The following is a 14,584-nucleotide window of genomic DNA, read 5'->3' on the forward strand; positions in this document are numbered from 1 at the left end:
AGATCCAGTCTTTCCCATGAGTAATGATTATTCACAATACCAGGCTTAAGAGTCTCAGACCTTCAATTAGTCATGTGGAATCCCAGCTTCACGCTCCCACTGACATAACATACCACAGGCTCCCCCTCCCCCTAGTATGCAGCATTTGGATACATATTCCTCTAATTATCCCATTCTCAAATCCTTGATTTAATTAATTTTTTCACTCTTCAACATGCCAGTTGTCTTTGGGAAGGTTGCTGGGGAGTTAGTAGTGAAGCATGTGCTTTGCATGCTAATCAGTCTCTGTATTGGATCTGAAATTGTTTTAATACAATTCAGTTTGCTTTAATTGTGTTATATATGGACGCGGGTGGCGCTGTGGGTTAAATCACAGAGCCTAGGACTTGCCAATCAGAAGGTCGGCGGTTCGAAACCCCGTGACAGGGTGAGCTCCCGTTGCTCAGTCCCTGCTCCTGTCAACCTAGCAGTTCGAAAGCACATCAAAGTGCAAGTAGATAAATAGGTACCGCTCCGGCGGGAAGGTAAACGGCGTTTCTGTGCGCTGCTCTGGTTCGCCAGAAGCGGCTTAGTCAAGCTGGCCACATGACCTGGAAGCTGTATGCTGGCTCCCTCGGCCAATAAAGCAAGATGAGCAGCCACGAATGGACCTAACAGTCAGGGGTCACTTTACCTTTTACTATGCCATTGTGTGAACTGTTTTTTATGCTGTGTGTGTGAGGGAGAGGGGGAGAGGATGAGAGAGATTGCTTACTGATGTGTCATAGGAAACAATTCATAAATGAAATCAATAAATCAATAATAATAAGAATGTATGCATATGGTCCCAGGTTTAATCCCCAGCATCTCAAAGTGAGACTTGGAAAGCTCCTGCCTGAAACTCTGAGTCACTGCTGGTCAGTGCAGAAGACAATATTGACAATATTGAACTAGATGGAACAATGATCATCTGCTTCATTTGCCTTTAACAGCAGATTGCTGCATAAAAATATATATCTGTGCCCAGCTATTCCCCCAAGCATCATCTTCTTCTTTGGCAATCACTTGTAGCCGAGTTAGATTGTCTTCCATGAACACGGTTTTAACAGTGAGTCTGTAAGTGACTGTGGAGGCCAATTATGGATCCATACGTCCTTCCACAGTGGGGACATAGGTTTCTGGACAGGAGTTGATCACGGTGAGGGTTTGCCAAGCGTGCCTTCCTCTTGGCACGGTTCTCCCTTTCGTCCTGAGTTCGAGTGTCTTCAAAGCCCATGACACCTTTGGTAAAGGCTGTTCTCCAGTTGGAGCACTCACGGGCCAGTGTTTCCCAGTTGTTAGTGTTTATACTGCATGTTTTTAGATTTGTCCTGAGAGTGTCTTTGAACCTCTTTTGTTGACCACAGGCATTACGCTTTCCATTTTTAACTGGGAATAGAGTAGTTGCTTTTTACTCGGAATAGAGTAGTTGCTTTTGAAGACATTAATCAGGCATCCGCACAACATTGTGCAGATGCCTCCAAGCATAACCCACCACACACCCCTTATCCTTATAAATGTGAGATAAGTTACACTGCGAGGTAGCTGCTGGTCATTCTGGCAGAGCAGGAAGTTGTACTTGGGCCTTTGCATTGGAAGTATTCAATGTTTTTTCTTTCAACAATCCAATAATTGGCTGTGGCTGATAGGAACTGAAGTCCTATAACATCTTTCCACCCCTGCCTTAGAGGGAGAGTACCATCTTTTCCAGCATCTCATTTAAACACGGTGACAATTCCAGCTATCTATTAACCATTAGCTCCCACTGAGGAAACATGAGCCAGCTATTCTGGACTATTTGCTATCAATCCATGTTACAATCAGCCAGAAGCTTTTAACTCTCTATATATGGTCAATTTGAGTAAGGCTTTCCTCTCTCTTCCTCTTCACACAGGGCTTGCCTTAACTTTTATTTTGGAAAACAACTTTAAGCCAGAAGCAGGTGCAAGACCCGGGGTCCCCAAAATCGGTATATTGATCACTGATGGGAAATCCCAAGATGATGTCATTCCACCTGCCAAGAACCTGAAAGACGCTGGCATTGAATTGTTTGCTATTGGTGTGTATTCTTGTCTTATTGATTAGCTTTGGAAAGTGTTTTCTCTCATTGGAACAGGCTAAAGACCCATCTAAGGGACGCGGGTGGTGCTGTGGGTTAAACCACAGAGCCTAGGACTTGCCGATCAGAAGGTCGGCGGTTCGGATCCCCGCGACGGGGTGAGCTCCTGTTGCTCGGTCCCTGCTCCTGCCAACCTAGCAGTTCGAAAGCACATCAAAGTGCAAGTAGATAAATAGGTACCGCTCTGGTGGGAAGGTAAACGGCATTTCCGTGCGCTGCTCTGGTTCGCCAGAAACGGCTTAGTCATGCTGGCCACATAAAGCGAGATGAGCGCCGCAACCCCAGAGTCGGTCACGACTGGACCTAATGGTCAGGGGTCCCTTTACCCTTTACCTTTAAAGACCCATCTAGTTCAGCATTCCACTCTCTCAGTGGCCAACCAGATATGGGAATTTGGGGTGATGGCTGGGAATCCCGAGTGCAAATGTGAATTGAGGCTTGCAACTTGTGGCGTTTCTTCCAATGCTAGGTGTAAAGAATGCCGACGAAAATGAACTGAAGGAAATCGCCTCTGAACCAGACAGCACTCACGTCTACAATGTTGCCGACTTCAGCTTCATGAACTCCATTGTGGAAGGTCTTACCAAGACCGTGTGCTCAAGAGTTGAAGAACAGGAAAAGGAAATCAAAGGTAAATGAGGAAACTTACGACAGAGCGCAACGAGTAGCCGGTATTCCATTTCACACGGTTAAAATGATTGTTTTTAATTGCCTAAAACTTAGGAACTTTGGTAGCCACTCTGGGGGCTCCTACAGATTTGGTCACATCCGAGGTGACAGCCAGAGGGTTCCGTGTGAGTTGGACTCATGCGCCAGGCAAAGTGGAGAAATACAGAGTTGTCTACTACCCCACAAGAGGAGGACAGCCAGAGGAGGTAATGGTATAATGAGTGCTCATGCACTTAATCATCTCAATGTGTTCAATAGAAAGAGAGGGAGATGGAATTCGCCACCTTAAAAAATCCTAAGAATAGCCTTGATGGAGTTGGCCAAGACATCCTTCCATGTAATTAAATATCCTGTGGCCACTCAAGGTGTCTTCAGGAAGCCTACAAGCAGGCCCATTTTATCTGCTTTTGGCCTAATCAATCTGTTAGACTTCATGGCTTTTTAGGGGTGAGATTTGTGACGATCACACAGGGTCCCCGGACGTTTCACCATCTATGGATTCCTGTGGCACCACTTTATTTCTCGCTGCCACCACCCAGGCCCTACCTGGTACAATACTGAGTCCAGTCAGGGTTAAATTGGAACATAAACTTCTGTTTATTTATTGCAGTTTAACAAGCGTGTGGTTTCATAAATGGTATCGGTCAATTACAGTCATGGGGTGCCTATCCAGACCTATAACTTCCGCTACCTGCTCTCACTCACTAAACCACCTCTCAGATATTTACTTGTCTTGCTAGCCCCTAACTGTTCGTGACTCATCTTATTTCTCTACACTAACAACCTACCCACAGACTCTATCCCAATTCACTCCCACTCCAACCAACCACCCAAGGAACTCCCCCTTTCGCCCCTCCCAGAGCTGGGTTTATAGCCCCTCTGACTCCATCCCCCTGGGTTCTGATTGGGTAACTTGTTTAACTATTTCACCTCCAGCACTCTCATATGTTAACGTCACAAGACTTCGGCATCTAAAATGGCTGCCATGCTCTCGCGCGAGAAAACAGGATGCCCCGTTTTTTTCTGGGACACTTGTGGGTTATGGGATGCCTCTAATTTGGGCAGGGCATGAGTAGAGGACTCTTTGGGGGGGGGAAGGTGGAAATTATTAGTGACTGCTAATCAACTGGTATTCTCTATCTTTCACCAGTCACTTCTCTTTCTCCTGGACTCGTGTTAAGGCTCATTTCCAGGCAAAGGGGAAAGCCTGATTTGGTATGAATTTGAAAAAAAAATCTTGATTTGATTCGGTCTGTCTCGTCCTACAGGTGGTTGTGCATGGCAGCGATTCAACGGCAGTACTGAAAAACCTGATGTCTATAACCGAATACCAGATCGCTGTTTTTGCCATATACATTACTTCTGCCAGCGAGGGCCTCCGGGGTACTGAAACTACGCGTAAGTAATGGAACAGAACAAAGAGTCGGTGCATATCTGTTTCTGAGCTGTGCCGAAGCTGGATTCTTTCGGCCCTAATCAGGCATTCGAAACCTTTGATGTGATGAGACAGAACAGTGACAATTCACTAGCTCTGCCTGCCTCCCTCCCCTGTTGCCTTCCCGACTACCCTCCACAAGTTAGAGGCAAACATCTGCAGTGGAAAGCCTGCTCTGCTTGGAAAATCCAGGTTATGGAATCCATGTAGAGCTTCCATGGGTTTAAAAACAGGCTCCCCACTTCAAAAGATCTCCCTCCAGCTGGTGGAGGGTGATAGGAATGTATTTGAATCAGGAATGTATTTGGTTGATGAAGCTGGTACCTTGCTTCTCTCTCTCTCTCTCTTTTATTGCATGAAGGATTTAGAACACCTGAACAGGGTTTCTGCAATGCTTCTAGTACATTTGGTAACTCCAGGTTTAAGAGCATGAGAAGAACCTGCCAGATCAGGCCAGTGGCTCATCTAGTGCAACATCCTGTTCTCCCGGTGGCCAATGGGAAGCCCACATAGGTTGAAACCTGTGTCTGATATTGCATCAGATTTGAAAGTTTGCTTCTTTCCATGTCTTTCAGGCTGCTGCTGTTTCCTTCCCCCTGTCATTCTCCTCTAGATAAGTTTACTTGTGAAGGTGCCCCTCTCCCATGGTCAGGCTATATAATGCTGCTTTTAAAATGTGAAATTTGAACAGGCGATGGGTGCTCTCTCAAGAAAAGTTATCGGGGGAGCATCAGAGGCAACCTGTCATGTCAGAGCAAATGCTTTACTTTCTTAATGAGGCAGTAAAGCCCATTCATTGGGATCTGACCACCTTACTTTCAAATAGAGTGGTACTTGCATGAGATAGACCCCTCTGGGAATAAGCTAAAAGCTTCTGCATCGGGAAAATTGTTAGCATATGAACTGTTTTCTCTGACATAGTAACTTCTTTGTTTTCAGGTGAAGTCTGTTTCATTTAAGAGCCACCCCTTGTAAAAAGTGCATGTAAAATTAACCACAGGCTTACCTTGCTGTCAAAAGAACCCCAAGTACTGTAGCTCCAGCCTCAGTTTGACTTTTCACCATGCATGAGGCTTAAAGTATTTCTTGTTCCAGTTGGCTTCCGATGAGAATGTTAAATCCACATTAGCCATAACCCACATTTGCATTATGAGTTCCCAGTGGCGGAGCTTCATGCTCCAGCACCAGGGGGCAGAGAGCAGGCAGGGGCGGGGCTGGTGCACATCCTGAGGGCACGGCGCCCAGCGTGGGAGGGGGGCAGCTGCGATGGCACCCTGCCAGGATCGTGCTGCCAGGGGCGGTGCGCTCCCCCCGCACTCCTCTTCCTCTTCCTCTGCCAGTGCAAGTTCCTACACTCTGGTTTCTGCACTAAGAACAAGTGGCCAGAATCAACCCTGAAGCCTCACTTGACCAGCCTAGGCCTATGCCAAGTCTAATACAGTTCAGTAGGACTTAAAGGTAAAGTGACCCCTGACCATTAGGTCCAGTCATGACCGACTCTGGGGTTGAGGTGCTCATCTTGCTTTACTGGCTGAGGGAGCCGGTGTACAACTTCCGGGTCATGTGGCCAGCATGACTAAGCCGCTTCTGGCGAACCACAGCAGCGCACTGAAACGCCGTTTACCTTCCAGCCGGAGTGGTACCTATTTATCTACTTGTACTTTGAGGTGCTTTCAAACTGCTAGGTTGGCAGGAGCAGGGACTGAGCAATGGGAACTCACCCCGTCGCGGGGATTCGAACCACCAACCTGATCGGCAAGTCCTAGGCTCTGTGGTTTAACCCACAGCGCCACCCGCGTCCCTTTTCTTAGGACTTACTCCTAAGTAAATATGCACTGGATCACAGACTCGTTGTGCTTTCACTCAAGAAAAGCACACCTGTCCTTGGGGGCCAGCTTTTATCTTGTTGCTTGTTGCTGACTAGTGAGATTAATCCTCCAGACACAAACCAGCAGGCCTCCTGATAAGAGCTTGCACTCCAACTCCTCTCTGCTGATTGATTCTAGGTTGTGTGAGTAAGGGAATGGAAGTCTGCTTCCATACCTGGCGCCAACCCTCAGCTACCACCCAGGAAGGAGTAATTATGTGGTGCTTGTGCCTAGCATGGTATTTCTAGAAGTGTGCGTTCCAAGCAGCATGCAGAAGAGGCTTTTTATTTATGCTTAAGCACCGTATCTTTAGGGATGCCACAGATGCTTTTAAGAGGTTTGTGTCTTGACATGGTTTTACCTATGGACCCGGTTTTATATTTCTTCCTTTTCTTTTCTTTTCTTTTCTTTTCATTTCTTTTCTTTTCTTGGAAAAAGCAGTTTTGACAAAAACTGCTGCTTTATGGGGCAGCTGGATGCGAGAGATTTCCTGCATCTTGCTACTTCCTCAGTGCAAAACTCAAAAGAATCTGCCTACAAATGGAGGTCCGTGTCTCCTGTGACTGGCAGAAGCTCTGGGGCCCATCATCTGCTAGCCAAACCTTTAATCGGAAATGCCATTCAATGACATTTCAGGACTGAGCCTGAAAAGCAGGTGGTCTGTCTCTGAGCTTATACCCTGCCCTCACAGGGACGCGGTGGCGCTGTGGTCTAAACCACCGAGTCTCCTTGGCTTGCCAATCGTAAGGTTTGCAGTTCGAATCCGTGAGATCCAGAAGTTCGAATCCATTGCTCTGTCCCAGCTCCTGCCAACCTAGCAGTTTGAAAGCACACCAGTGCGAGTAGATAAATAGGTACTGCTGTGGCGGGAAGGTAAATGGCGTTTCTCTGCTCTCTGGCTTCCGTCGCAGTGTCCTATCATGCTAGAAGCAGCTTAGTCATGCTGGCCACATGACCCAGAAAGCTGTCTGCGGACAAACACCGGTTCCCTTGCCCTGAAAGCAGAGATGAGCGCCGCACCCCATTTGTTGTTGTTTAGTTGTGTCCGACTCTTCGTGACCCCATGGACCAGAACATGCCAGGCACTCCTGTCTTCCACTGCCTCCCACAGTTTGGTCAGACTCATGCTGGTAGCTTAGAGAACACTGCCCACCCATCTCGTCCTCTCTCGTCCCCTTCTCCTTGTGCCCTCCATCTTTCCCAACATCAGGGTCTTTTCCAGGGAGTCTTCTCTTCTCATGAGGTGGCCAAAGTATTGGAGCCTCAGCTTCAGGATCTTTCCTTCCAGTGAGCATTTGGGGCTGATTTCCTTAAGAATAGATAAATACTATTCACCCCATAGTCGAATTCAATTAGACTTAACCGTCCAGGGGTCTTTTACCTTTTTTAGCTATACCTTGCTCTGTTGCATCTCTCAATCCAATCACACCCGAATCACACACAACAGAAATGCCTCCCACCGAGGGAGGGGCAGTGAATCATACAGAGACACTGCGGGCAACATCTGTGTAGGTGGATTATTTGGGTTGTCATTTATCACAGCATGCTGGCAGGTCCCAGCGCACTCATGTGCCCCAACACTGGGAACTATTGAACTAGGGCATCAATGCTATGTATGCTTCTTTGGGAATCAGCGCCATTGTTCCCAGTGGGACTTACTCCTGAGCTGACATGCATTGGATTGCACTGCATAAGAATTAGGTTATGTGTAGGCCAGGATGTGATCCATCCCGGTCAGGATTTGGTTAATGAGTAACTCCCTGGTAATATTGCCGCATACTGACGCAGTAACATCCCATCCCATAGCACCTGGCGCACTTTCAAAGTCACTTTTCAAGTTCTGACTAAGCCCAGCCCTATACATTTTTCAGAACTGATCGCACAACTGCCCAAGGCTGAATGTCTCCAAGCGCCGTTTTAACAAATCTTTGCTTGAGTGTCATAAAGCAATACTCTTGAAATGTGCAAATAATTAATCACTCCATTTCAAATATATATATTAATACTGCCTTTGGGAGTTTGCGGGGGGAAATATAGTTTACATTTTTGACCTCGCTGGAAGATGGTGACAGATTAAAATGAACGGCAAATTTGAAAACCCACACATTTGTGCATAGGTTGCAGGAAATGAAATCTCGACTGAACAGTGCGGCCAGCCATGGAGATAAATTAATTCATGCCATGAGCATTTGAGACATGGAAAATGTTAAAGATATGATAAGTGCATACTTGGTGTTGGTGGTGGGGTGGTCAGACCAGGGATGGAAAAACTGTGACTCTCTAGATCAGCGGTTCTCAACCTGTGGGTCCCCAGATGTTGTTGGACTACAACTCCCATCATCCCTGAGCTCTGGCCTTGCTAGCTAGGGGTGATGGAACTTGTAGTTCAACAACATCTGGGGACCCACAGGTTGAGAACCGCTGCTCTAGATATTGCTGGCTGAGGCTACTGAGACTTGGGAATCTAAGAGCATCTGGAGAGACACAGGTTCCCTGCGCTTGTGTAGAGAGAAGCGGTCAACAATAACATCACGGGAGACCCTCCAGAGCACCTGAAGAAAGTATGACCTTGGGATGGGTTATGTGTGTGAAATTGGATTTAGTTTGCATTTAAATGAGAATATACGAGATTCACACTTTCCAAAGCAATATGAAGCATCCATGCTTCAAAAGTTGCACTTATCTGAATTTTGCGATGTAGTTCGCCAATCAACCGATGTTTACAAAAATGCATATATAAGAGGAAGGTGGGCATAAAAATGAATATGTTAGTACAAATAACATTTTTTAAAATTGCTGAATTGGAAAGGATTGTCTGGTTCCACCACCTGCAATGCAGAAATCCCACAGCCCTGAAATTAAGAGTGTCATACTCTACGACTGAGCTGTTTTAGGATTATATTGTTTGCAGTTCTTGTGTTGCACCTATAGGGAAGACTTGGGAACCCCAGAGGGCACAATCCCCATAAGTTCAGGGTGAAGGGATTCAACAAGCTTAGCCAATGCTGCGTGTGAATGGAACGTGATCCTCGAACAGGTGTGTGGCTCTCTGAATGCTTTTGGACTCCAACACCCATCAACCCCAGCCAACATGGCTGGGGATTGGGTATGATGGGAGTTGTAGTCTAACAGCATCTGGAGGACTACAATTTACATGTTCCTGCTTTAGAAGATACCTTAGTACCCTTTGGAATGTGGAAGTGATGGGTTGTTGTTTTTTGCAGCTAACGTCTGAAAATCCTTGTATCATACCTGGGGCAGCCAGTTTTTCGGCATGCAGATAGGTGTGATGCTTCAGTTGGCCTATGGAAACAAAGAATTGGAATATATTGTTACAGAAGTTGGGTTCCACCCCAACACTTTACCAAGCGGTAGTAAGATTTCAGGGGGATTCCAGGCGCTCACCTAGAGTCTGTGCTGCTTTGGAGAATCAAGACGTGGCACAGACTGTTGTAGCTTTAAGAAATATGATTTATTCACATATTTACACCTGAGTTTAGATGGAGGGAGTCCAGATCTTACAGCATGGTCCTCTCGAGAGGGGCTTGTTCCCCACAGCACTTGAGACCAAGGCAGTATACCTGAAGGAACGTCTACACCCCTATCGTTCAGCCTGGACACTGAGGTCCAGCTCCGAGGGCCTTCTGGCCGTTCCCTCCCTGCGAGAAGTGAGGTTACAGGGAACCAGCCAGAGGGTCTTCTCGGTAGTGGTGCCTGCCCTGTGGAATGCCCTCCCATCAGATGTCAAGGAAATAAACAACTATCTGACTTTTAGAAGACATCTGAAGGCAGTCCTGTTTAGGGAAGTTTTTAATATTTAATGCTGTAATTTTTTTAGCACTTGATTGGGAGCCGCCCAGAGTGGCTGGGGAAACTCAGCCAGATGGACGGGGTAATAATAATAATAATAATAATAATAATAATAATAATAATGCTAATGTGACATTCCCAAGACCACGTCCCCTGCTTGTATCATATGTATATACAGAGTGCAAAAAGCCTAAATACAGAATTGCCTGTGTTTAAAATTCATCCAAGGCTACATCTGTATTCTGACTCCTACCACAATATGGTAACATATTTGGCGAAATGTAGGGAAGTTTTAAATGTTTGATGTTTTATCATGGTTGTAATAGTCTGTTGGGAGCCGCCCAAAGTGGCTGGGGTATAAATAAATTATCATCACCATCATCATCATCTCCTAATTCTGCTGTTCCTAAAAACTGAGCCTCCTTTATTTGTGTGCATTCTAACGGTCAGTTCTTTTGATGCTTTGAAGTACTAAGGGCTAATTCCCTCAAGCATTAGCTAACAAATTTGACTTCATCAACACTTGTTGATTGACTGGGATCAAAGACTTAAGAGTTTACCCAGGTTAATTAACTCTTCATATTCTAACCGCTGATGCTCAGAAGTAGGCACACACATTCCTACTTACACATGGATCTTGACCAGGCATAGGCAAACTCCAGCCCTCCAGATGTTTGGGACTACAATTCCCATGATCCCTAGCTAACAGGACCAGTGGTCAGGGATGATGGGAATTGTAGTCCCAAACATCTGGAGGGCTGGAGTTTGCTTATGCCTGATCTTGACTGCATTCTCAAAGTCTGGCACACAGGCTTTGCACAATAATTAAACCCCCACAAACCCCTCTCATAACCCCTTTTCTATTACACATTGAGACTGTCTTATAACATATCCCAGTTATAACATCCAAGTTCTAATGAAATCCTAATATCTACTAAACCTAAACCTTTTGCACCATGGCTCTATCACCATATTCATCCCAGTAAGATAAATGAGGAATCTAACAGAAAAACAAGAAACATGATCCAAAATGAAGAAGAATTAGAAGTGCAATGATATTTTCAGGCAGTACCTCCCATGCATATGGCAGCGCAAAAGAAATAAGCTATTTTGTGCCTCATTCATCTTAAAGTCCTTGCATCGGTAATTTGCTGCAAGTCCTCCTGGTCAGCACCGTTCAAACAAAGTTGGTTGTTCATTCCTGACAAAGGAAGCCTTGAATTTACTGTTAGAGAATGATTTTTTATTTCAGCTGCTCTCCTCTAAGTAACTGTATCTTGTTTCCCACCCCCTGCAGTCGCCTTGCCAATGGCATCAGATCTGGAGCTGTATGACGTGTCTCACAGCAGCATGAGAGTGAAATGGAACAGAGTAGCCGGTGCAACCGGCTATATGATTCTGTACGCTCCTCTAACGGATGGGCTGGCTGCAGATGAGAAGGAGGTGAGCTTGGCATCAACCAGAATACATGTTCGTGGGATATGGATGTTTGTGGAATAATGACATGGGTTCAAGCTCCACGTTGGGCAAAAGATACCTGCGTTGCAGGGGGTTGGATTAGTGTTGGTGCTGACCTTGAAAGCCCTAAACGGCCTCGGTCCTGTATACCTGAAGGAGTGTCTCCACCCCCATCGTTCAGCCTGGACACTGAGATCCAGCACCGAGGGCCTTCTGGCAGTTCCCTCATTGTGAGAAGTGAGGTTACAGGGAACCAGGCAGAGGGCCTTCTCGGTAGTGGCGCTCACCCTGTGGAACGCCCTCCCATCAGATGTCAAGGAAATAAGCAGCTAACTTATCTTTAAAAGACATCTGAAGGCAGCCCTTTTTAGGGAAGTTTTTAATATTTAATGCGGTATTGTTTTTAGCACTTGATTGGGAGCTGCCCAGAGTGGCTGGGGAAACTCAGCCAGATGGGTGGGGTATAAATAAATTATTATTATTATTATTATTATTATTATTATTATTATTATTATTTACCATTGCGGGCCCTTCCAACCCTATGATTCTAAGGACATGATGGATCTTCTCTTCAAAGTGTGTGCCTTATTTTCTTGAAAAGTCCCACTGCCTCCACAAGACACTTTATTAGGACTTAGATGTTCTTCTCAAAGCAGGATGTGTAGACAGTGCCTGAGCCTTGTTGCTGTGTGGATGGGTGTGTGTAGATTTTTTTTTCCTGGATTGTGGCTGCAGAGGAGAGAGGTAAAACTCCTCCCCTCCCAGCTTGCTGTGCTCACAATTAGCACTGGGACCCCCCCATACCTGTAATTAATCAATTTAAGAAAAACCAATGATGTACAGTAGCTGCATTCTACACACAAAACATGTTTTTTGGCCCTTGGTAATTTCTGAGATTTAGTCAGAATTAGAGACAAAGGAGAGTATTGATTCATTACACATTTAAAGTCACCCCCAAAAAATTCCACTTTCCCAAAAAAAAATCCACTTTCTGAAACTACATGTGAATCGAAGCACATGTGAATTGAATTCACACACATCTGAATTTTGCAATGCAGTTTTCCAACCGAACAATGCTTATAAAATAATATATGTATTAGTGGCGTATGTATATATTAGCCAGGAGTGCCTGGCGTGCTCTGGTCCATGGGGTCACGAAGAGTCGGACACTGCTCAATGACTAAACAACAACAACAATATATTAGTGGAAAGTGTACATAAAAATAAAGAATTTATTGAAAACCAAAATGCATTGAATTAGGGGAAATTATTTGCAGAAATGTTTCACATTAGCTAAGATGGCGTATAAAATGTATTTATTAGGATAAAACTTCATTGAAATGCTGATGAATTTTCATTAGGACTTTTTTAAAGGGTGGGAAAATCACAAATAGCTGCAAAATGTAAAGAGTTGAATTTAAGATCAGCAGAATGAGAAACTGTGAGGACTGAAATCTACAGATCCTTCCCTCCATTGTCAGAACCAGTATGCATTTTCTTGACTTGGTGAACAAAATCTGCCCCTTTAGACAGTGTGAAGGGGCGCCATCTCTGCCCCATTGCTCAGTTTGTGTGTTTGAAATTGCATTTATTCCCATTCAGAGAAGGAGACTTAACAACATGCAAAGGCATGCAAGGCTCTGGTAAGGGTGTAGAGAGCTCGCATAGACTTGTGCTTTGTTCTTTGCATGATCTGTAGCTATGGGCATTTACCCCCTTCAATGAAAACTTGCTGAAATCAGCAAGCTCGAGAACCTCACCCTATAGACAGATTTTCAACAAATAAGTCAGTCTTTATTATTATTATTATTATTACTACTACTACACCCAGTGAAGAAGCTCAAGGGGACAGAAAGACTCACTTCAAATTGCAAACTGCATTAGCAGTAACTAAACCTCGCCCTATGGAAATAATTCTTAAATGCACTAATCATAGCTGCCATCTCCACAACCATCTGGTTCCAGCTGCCATTTTGAGGTGTGTTTTCTTTTATTGTTGCAACAACCGCAATCTCACAAGAGGAACCTTGAGGCCTTTTGTGCAGAGGTCTCCTCCTCCTCCTCTCACCTGTATACTGGGTGGTTATTTCTAGTCCTTAAAATGAACCATTGTACTGTGTCTCTATGGGCAATACAGAGGTGCCTCGCAAGATGAAATTAATCCGTTCTGTGAGGCTCTTCGTATAGCGGTTTTTTCGTCTTGCGAAGCAAGCCCATTGACAGCTTAGCGGATTAGCGCTATTAGCGGTTTAGCGGCTTTTAGCGGATCAGCTGATAAGCGGCTTAGCGGATCAGCTGATAAGCGGCTTAGCAGCTTAGGAAAAGGGGGGAAAGGGGGGGAACCCGCAGGAACTCGCAAGACATTTCGTCTTGCGAAGCAAGCCCATAGGGAAATTCGTTTTGCGAAGCACCTCCAAAACGGAAAACCCTTTCGTCTAGCGGGTTTTCCGTCTTGCGAGGCGTTCGTCTTGCGGGGCACCACTGTACAATATGTACCTGGTTCTGACTCAAGACCAGATCCCAAATGGTACTCCCACCTCTGGATAAAGCCAACACTTTCAAAAGTCTTCTTGTACCATTAAGACACCGGTTCCCACCTTCCCCTGTCTCTTTCTCCATCTTGGTACTGCTCCCTGAGGCAGATTTCTTCACTCTCATGCATCGCAAGGCTGGCCTTGTATGTTCTTCCTCAATTTCATATATTCAAACCTCAGTTGCTGCTTCTCCTCTGCAAAACTGTATCAGAAGGCAGTGATTTATGAGGGGAAGTGGCAGACAAAGGGGTGTTTAACATTTTCCCCATAACACACCTCCGGCCAGTTGCCATTTGTCTCCCAAGAGTTCTGGATCTGAGATTTTACACCCTCCTTACTTGGCTTTGCAGAGGAGACTTTCAAGCACCCAAAATTGACTAAATAAATAAATAAGGGCTATCCCTTGGGGAATAAGGCCTTCCCTCTCCCCTTTTTATGCTGCTTCCTTGGTTTATATATGATGAACCATCCTTTTGTTTCACCCACAGATGAAAATTGGAGAAAGCTCGACAGACATCGAACTGGAGGGTCTTCTGCCCAACACAGAATACACGGTCACGGTTTACGCCATGTTTGGAGAGGAAGCCAGTGACCCGCTTACAGGACAAGAAACAACATGTAGGTGATTCAATGCTCCAGGAGCAAAACTCTAGGAGAGGTTTGCGTGTTTGAA

At 45.4% G+C, this 14,584-nt stretch overlaps 1 protein-coding gene across 5 annotated transcripts in view; it reads left to right on the plus strand.

Moving 5' to 3' along the window:
• COL14A1 (collagen type XIV alpha 1 chain) overlaps positions 1 to 14,584 on the plus strand; it is a 138,201-nt gene that overhangs the window by 47,930 nt on the left and 75,687 nt on the right. For all 5 annotated transcript variants that reach the window (XM_079984087.1, XM_079984088.1, XM_079984085.1 and 2 more), the window contains 6 exons: positions 1,913 to 2,077; positions 2,607 to 2,768; positions 2,861 to 3,012; positions 4,075 to 4,204; positions 11,217 to 11,362; positions 14,400 to 14,529. In XM_079984087.1, coding sequence (XP_079840213.1) covers positions 1,913 to 2,077; positions 2,607 to 2,768; positions 2,861 to 3,012; positions 4,075 to 4,204; positions 11,217 to 11,362; positions 14,400 to 14,529 — 885 coding nt within the window. The remainder of the gene's footprint in view (positions 1 to 1,912; positions 2,078 to 2,606; positions 2,769 to 2,860; positions 3,013 to 4,074; positions 4,205 to 11,216; positions 11,363 to 14,399; positions 14,530 to 14,584) is intronic.

This window comes from Podarcis cretensis (genome assembly GCF_951804945.1).
Source record: "Podarcis cretensis genome assembly, chromosome: 7".
Taxonomy (NCBI): Eukaryota; Metazoa; Chordata; class Lepidosauria; order Squamata; family Lacertidae; genus Podarcis; species Podarcis cretensis.